This window comes from Physcomitrium patens, chromosome 1 (assembly GCF_059467195.1).
Source record: "Physcomitrium patens ecotype Gransden chromosome 1, ASM5946719v1, whole genome shotgun sequence".
Classification (NCBI taxonomy): domain Eukaryota; kingdom Viridiplantae; phylum Streptophyta; class Bryopsida; order Funariales; family Funariaceae; genus Physcomitrium; species Physcomitrium patens.
The window spans coordinates 25,515,612-25,522,690 of NC_143410.1; the positions used below are offsets into that span (position 1 = coordinate 25,515,612).

General features: G+C 36.2%; 1 protein-coding gene across 4 annotated transcripts; it reads right to left on the minus strand.

Moving 5' to 3' along the window:
• Nucleotides 1-1,778: 1,778 nt before the first annotated feature.
• LOC112280763 (intraflagellar transport protein 56) lies at nucleotides 1,779-5,863 on the minus strand. 4 transcript variants are annotated; one of them, XM_073537812.2, is made up of 11 exons: nucleotides 5,460-5,861; nucleotides 5,119-5,321; nucleotides 4,666-4,861; nucleotides 4,387-4,480; nucleotides 4,221-4,256; nucleotides 3,810-3,956; nucleotides 3,604-3,676; nucleotides 3,214-3,476; nucleotides 2,877-3,112; nucleotides 2,489-2,708; nucleotides 1,779-2,263 (listed from the first exon to the last, which is right to left on the minus strand). In XM_073537812.2, exons 1-11 carry the CDS (start codon nucleotides 5,582-5,584, stop codon nucleotides 2,210-2,212), a joined length of 1,647 nt encoding a protein of 548 aa, XP_073393913.1. In that variant the 5' UTR covers nucleotides 5,585-5,861; the 3' UTR covers nucleotides 1,779-2,209. The 4 variants fall into 4 exon arrangements, with proteins under 4 accessions (XP_073393913.1, XP_024372333.1, XP_073393909.1 ...); XM_024516565.3 differs by having other exon boundaries at nucleotides 3,214-3,464; nucleotides 5,119-5,314; nucleotides 5,460-5,860; XM_073537808.2 differs by having other exon boundaries at nucleotides 5,119-5,314; nucleotides 5,460-5,860.
• Between the last annotated feature and the right edge of the window lie 1,216 nt (nucleotides 5,864-7,079).

Sequence of the window (7,079 nt, forward strand, 5' to 3'; positions counted from 1 at the left end):
TACAATTCACTACTATATTCATAGTTCAACAAGTAAATAGAAGGTTTACATTAAATAGCCCCATATGATCAATTTTACATAAGAGATTGGTTTATTTCAAGCAAAATATCAAATGTCAATGCTAGACACTCTTTCTCTCTATATTAAACTAAAATCCTAGTTGTTAATAAAAGAATATTCTTATTATAAAAATACTACATCAAATAGCTCTTTAGCAAGAACAGCATACAAAAGTATAATTCAACAATTATATCAACAAAAAAAAACATCAAATTACAAATACAAATAGATTTTCTACCAATAGATAAACATATATATCAAAGCATAGTAAGAAGTTTAATTTTTCTAATCTATACATGATTTGACATCATATACTTTTTTTCTATGCTAAATAAATTCATAACATTCCTACTAACAACTCATATGGATGCTGTAAAGAGAATTTTGTATTATCTCAGAGAAACTACAAGTTGTAAGATTTTCTTTCTGCATAACTATGACCTCAATGTACAAGCTTTTGCTAATTCAAACTAGGCATGCAATCTAGATAATCAAAGATTTATCTCTGATATGCTACTAAAATTAAAAACAACACCAATCTTATGGCAAAGCAAACTCTAGCCTATAATGGCAATATCGACTATAAAAGCAAAATATTATACACTCTTTGATGCAAAAAAATGAGATTATGTAGACAAGAAAATTGTTATGTAATTTAGATGTTTTCTTATGTGGACATATGCCATTCTATTGAGATAATCCAATAATTATGAAACTCATCAAGACTCCACTCCTACACTAACATACTGAATATATTCAATTACAACACTACTTCATTACAAAAAACAAAAAAAAAAAAAAAAAACTATAAGTGATATTGAGGTAATATTCATACTTATAAAACTCTAAGAAGTTGATATTTTTAATAAACCAATATAATGTTCTAAATTTGAATCTATGTCTAAGAAAATTGTTTTACAAGCCATTGACTGAAGAAGGAGAGTGAACTTCTAGCTAAGCCATTTTTTCTAAATATAGCTCTGATACAAGAAGGTTCTCTATCACTTTTTAATTATTGGAATAATAATACTTGAATCCATTACTTTTACTCTTCCTATTACATTTCTTTAAGTCCTCTTGTAAGATTATTCTTAATGCTACAAATTTGTTTTGGTATTGCACGTAAATAGTTATGCATTTGTATCTACAAGCTTAATGGACATAATCAAGAGAGTGTTTTTTTAATTTTCTTGCAACATCTCTTATTCATATATTTTAAAAAGAATAAGATGTACACATCATCTTGATAATCAATCATTTGCCACAAAAATTTACGTACCAGACAATCAAAAAGACCATGAATTAATCAACTAACGAATTCCTTGTCAAAGAAATTGCCTTCACAAATTTGCTTTGCAAGATCAAACCAAATTCTTAAGTATCAAAAAACTTCCACTAAAGTCCACATGACAAAGTATAACAATTTTAGAATAGGTAATATTTCGGTGTCACTATGTTATGGCATGATTATTGTTTAAAATAAAATAGGCACTTAAAAATAGGAAGAACATTATAATTCCTTACTTGATAATTAACATGAAAAAAAGAGTGTTGCTTATTAATCATATACATAAATCCAATTTGGCTACATAAGAATCCACATCAACTATCACCTTTTATAATCTTTCATTTCCATCTATCTATCACATAAATAGATTTCGTTCAAGTTTTCTTTGCATCCACTCAATACAAACCTACCAAAGAATGGAAGATACCAGTACAAGAAAATTGGTGCCACCTTTTAAGATAGCTCACCAAATTAGCAACTCGCTTAAACATGTAAATACCAAACTTTGTTTGGTGTCCAAATCAATGCAAGACATTTGACTTCTATTCCACATTTCATTGAGAAAAGTGTGCCATTTTTTACAATTCATACTATTCTCTTTGAGACAAATATCATTGTGCAATGACTTCATTTAAACATGTGATTAGTTTCTGAATGATGGTAAGATACTGTAAAACCTAGTATTAAACCTCGTTGTGATGGAATTGTATGGGGAATCAGTTACACGTTCATTCGATCGAGATTTATAAGCAGTATTTGATACAATTTCCCGTTCACATGTTTCAAGAATTTCAATGTAATCCAACATAGGAACTTGATAATTGATATTTAATTGCATTGAGTCAAATTTACTCAGCTGAATCACGCGCTTGCCAACTCCGCCCATTTTTTGATGACGCGCACAATTATTTCAGCCTTCATTCACCACATTATCATATTTGATACCAGCATCATGTTCAGGTTTTTCTAACGAGATCCGCTGGACTCAGAGCGTGACATAATATCACTTCTGTTTGCCTGAGGTTCTGATGCTCAATATTTAATGACACAGAATGAACAATGATGAGAACACAAATCAACTACTAGTAACTAACAGTGCACAGTGTCTTATCTCTCTGGGAACTCTTTTGTACTGCGTACCTCGGACGTGTTCGAGTTTTTGAGAAGAGTCAGGATATCCAAGAGTCTCTCCTTGGGCTCATCGCCAGAGACTACCTTTTGAAAAACTCCAACCAAAGCTCCCCTTTTACCTTCCCAAAATTCAGGGGAATCTTCCATTTGCCCAAGCAGATCAAACGCCTTAGCGGCATACAAATACTGTCCCGTTTTATAGCACTCATTGGCAATTAGCAGCAGCAAACTGCAATTACAGTACGACATATTTAACAGTCATGTTCATAAAAATTCAGGAAATTTTTTTATTGCCTTCACAATTATTTTATTATTATTATTATTATTATTATTTTGTGGGGATTCGATATGAATCAGATTTCAAAAAGAATAGCGGATTTGATGCAGTTGGATGCACCTGAAGGATGGACTAGGAGCAGCTGTGCGTAAATGGATTTCCCAAGCAAGGTTTGCTTTGCCGGTGGCAATGTAACAGTAGGAAAGCCATGCTTGGTAATAGTAGTCACTAAGAAAATCTTCACTACAAATCAGCAATAATGCCTCCTCTGCTTCCTTGTACGCACCTGAAGCTGCTAATGCGAGTCCGTAGTTCCAGTTGAATTCATCCTGTTCTTCGGAGTATTCTTTGATAGACTGCATGCCACAAGCAAGAGTGGAGCCCATTATATACTAGCACTAACATATCCAAAGGATCACTCACTAATCTTCTTTAAACATGGTGACGATGGCTGCACCTTGAGATAAATTAGAGCATCGTCGAACTGCTTGAGAAGAAAGTGGCAAGAGGCCATGCACTGACGCCCTGGAATAGTGTCACACTCACTAGCCGATGCACCTACCAACTGAAAATACTGCTGGGCTTGTTTTAGTAGGTCTGGATTTTCCATCTGTTGTCCTAGGCTTGCGCAAGTCACGGCCTTCACAATGTACTCTTGTGGAGTTGTTGCTTCGAAGTCCTTGACCATGCTGTACGCATCTTGAATTTCTGCTCTGTCCACTTCACATGTTAATAAGCGCGTCATATTCTGAAAGCACTTGAAAATTGTTCCTACCAGTGATTGAACTACTTAAACACATCAACACAAGGTAGATTCTAGCATAAAGCTTGGAACGTACTCACTCACCCCCATGCTTCAAGTGGTAGATTACCAGGTTCATGCGAGCCTCCGGCAGAATACCAAGCATCCGTGGCCAAGCCTACAATTTTATTTGTGTATGTCCCGTTATTCGTGAAGACATTTACGGTTGTTTCGAGATTCAAACCTGAGCCATGTAAAACGAAATAACTGGTCTCACAAAACGTAAACATATATCAGACTGCCGGCCACACCTGCGAAGCTCCGTCGCCGTTGCGGAAGACAACTATGTTGTGATTCACAAGATAATTCTCGATAGGGGCGATTTTCAGTGTATCCTGCAAAGATTTCAAGTTTTCTTCTGCTATGCTCCCATTGCACAGCTTATAATTATTGCATGCCTGAAAATAAAAATAAAAACTCAGTAAGAATCAGAAACGAGCTCATTACATTCTTCAATATTAAGAAGAGGTCTGAAACAGTTGGAAAATGTCTACTGATTGCAATACTAAGCCATTATGATTTGTAACAGAAACATCACAGAGAAATGACGGCAGAAGCTACGCACGATGTGTCAATAGAAAAGCGTGAAGACGGCGAAGCTATTATTGTGTAAAGCACAAAGTCAAGAGAGGTTGGCATTGATGAAAAAGGACGGAACAAACCTTGATGTTAACTGCCAATGGGCTCTCTGGATGTACCTGGTTGGAAGGACAACGTGCGAGATTGATCACATTGTCAGGTTGAAATACAGATATATTCTAGCGGAATGTAAAGTGATAGCCAACAGAGAATCTCAGCTGTATTCGAATACATTTGGCATTAACAAACCTGTAAGTACATGTCCAAAACCTTAAGGCTCACGTCGTATAAATCCATATTGCAGTAGCACAACGCAATAAAAACATTTAGTGCCAGCCAGCCTCTGTTGCACTGCCCAACACCCTAGGTCATACACAGGACATTCCCTTGGATGCTTACTAAGCATGGTCCAGTCTCTTATCCTAATCTTAGATCATAACCAAAACAAGAAGTAAATAATTACGGACATTTCGAAACGTTCTCGATAATTACGTACTCAGAAGGATTCGTGAAGGTCAAGTCAGTTGCCTGTTCTTGAGCAGGAGATTTTTGTAGATATCAATAGCTTCTTGATATTGAGTTCGAAGAAAATGGATTGATGCCAAGCTTAATTGGTCTTCATGTTTCTCCCCTAAACTGTTGTGATATTCCAGCAACTTAATCTCGTCATTCTGGTGATGCGCTATGTGAAGCAGTATGCGCTTCTGCAATGGACTCTCGGGACCTGGTCATCCGCAATCAACAACTTAGCCGAAGGAATATGCAATGTTCTAGGTCCTTCTGATATACATACATATGTATAATTTCGTTTTAATTGCAACCTACAGTCTTTTAAACGAAGGTTCTTCTTTTTAATGAATACTCAAACGATCAATATCGACAAGATGGCATATTGGCTATCTCGATTCGATAATAGTCAAGCATGAGGCACAGCCAAAAAACATTGCACTGAGGAAACGTTGCCAGATTCAGTGCGTTTGCCTCTCAATGCAGCTTGTTTGGCTTCATCATAGTTCGCCAAGTAGAAGAGGCACGCAGACGAGTATGTGTGATAATTAGGGTCGGCATCAAGGACACTGAGCAGCTCCTTGTACAACACCAGCGCTTTATCATGCTCTCCGTGGTGGAAGTGCGCGTAAGCCAGCCATTCCAAAGTTCTCTTATCGCATCCTTCCACCTGCGTCCTAACTCCATTGATTACCACAACAAGCGTTCGGACACCATTCCCTAACCATGAACTCCAACTCACAAATCCGAGACACATCAAATGGCTGCAAAAGGACTCAACACAAAACACGCGCAGCGCGGTAGACGCGTCTCACCATGCGCTTGAATTGGAGGACGGTAATGGCGCCCTTGTAATCTCGCGCTTCCAGAAGCTGTCCGAAGTCGGGGATACATGCAGCTTTGCTGTGTGTCCCGCTGTGGACTTTCCCTCTCTCGCCATGAGATGATGATGAGCGCGCCTTGGAGAGAATCATGCTCAACCACCGCTGCTGCAGATCAAAATCAATGCACGCAGTGCTGCTGCTGCTGATGATGAAGAAGAAGAAGTAGAATCCTTCCTCCCTCACTCACTCCGGACTGACTCAATGAATGAATGAATGAATGCAGAGCGATCTTTCACCTTGTCCACCGCGCTCTGGAAATATCGAAATGTCTGTATCCAGAAATCGCAGTCGACAATTTTCATGCACACAGGAACGGAGAGGGACTCGATGATGCAACTCATACTCTCCCCATGTCCATGCATGCATGCGTGAACACATACATACATACATGCATACATCATGATCACATACATATATCATGATCAACCCTCCACCACCCGCGTCCGCATTGGTGCATGCATTTGAATTGCCACGTCATAATTTGACCCCTACAGATGGGCACCACGTTGAAGTAAATGATAGGAGCCACGGTTCAGTAAAAGATGGGCTTTTGAATTGGTTGAGAAGATATATATATATATATATATATATGTGTGTGTGTGTATTTTTTAATATATATTTTTCATTATACATGCAATTTTTGAAGAGACTTTCTTGAAAAATTTAGTTTCAGATTCAAGTAACAAATACCTTTGTCTTTGAAAGATTAAATATGGTGCCAATTTGTTTATATTATGTATTATCATAGCTACAAATCAAAAATAGATATATTTGATTTGTAGTGTTTGTTATAGTTGACTTGTGGAAGTACTATAGATTTTTGGTATTTGACTATTGGCAAAACCTAAAGGTCCTGCATAACATATGGAAGAAGGTGCAATTAATCATTTATTTTTTAAGAATAGTATTACTGTACTAAATTAACTACAATGCAAACATATATACTAAGTTTACTTTTGCCTCAAGTACCCTACAACTCCATTTTGTTGTTTTCATGGCATTGTTGTGTTGTGACACAATTATATGATAAAAATATAACCATTTTTTTTCTAATTAATATCTAATCATCTTGGTTTGATAATAATTCAAAATATTTAAAAATGGCTTTTATAAATGATTCTAAGTTTATTTTCTTGTCTTAATAGCTAGTAGATTAAAAGTTGGGTAATAATTTTACCTTCTAATATGTAGAAATTCTTTTACTGTCTTAGAAAGGCCATAAATTGATAAAAATAAGGTTATAAGAGGTAAATAATTAGCATGGTTGATACTAGGATTAAGTTGAGGATAAGGTTGGGCTAAAAACCCCATAGAATAGGTTAAATTGATACTCGGTGATCAACCATTTGTGGGACAAGATTGAAATCAGACCTTCAACCACTAAAACAACCACTTATGACAAAATAGGAGGGCATTTAAAGATCGGCAATTAGGATTTGTAAGCTAGCTTCAAGTTGATTCCAAAAGTATAAGGCTTGTTTTTAGAAGATTTGGAATGACTTTGCAATTGTTGTTTAAAATTAGAGTTTGTATGAGCGATTTGGATTTTAT

Excerpts from the sequence above, each read along its gene's own strand:
- LOC112280763 (XM_073537808.2), bottom strand. The coding sequence starts at position 5,618 with ATGATTCTCTCCAAGGCGCGCTCATCATCATCTCATGGCGAGAGAGGG. Across the intron at positions 5,315-5,459 it reads TCCTCCAATTCAAGCGCATG|GTGGAAGGATGCGATAAGAG; the intron begins GTGAGACGCGTC and ends GTTAGGACGCAG. Across the intron at positions 3,957-4,220 it reads CATTGGCAGTTAACATCAAG|GCATGCAATAATTATAAGCT; the intron begins GTTTGTTCCGTC and ends TTTTATTTTCAG.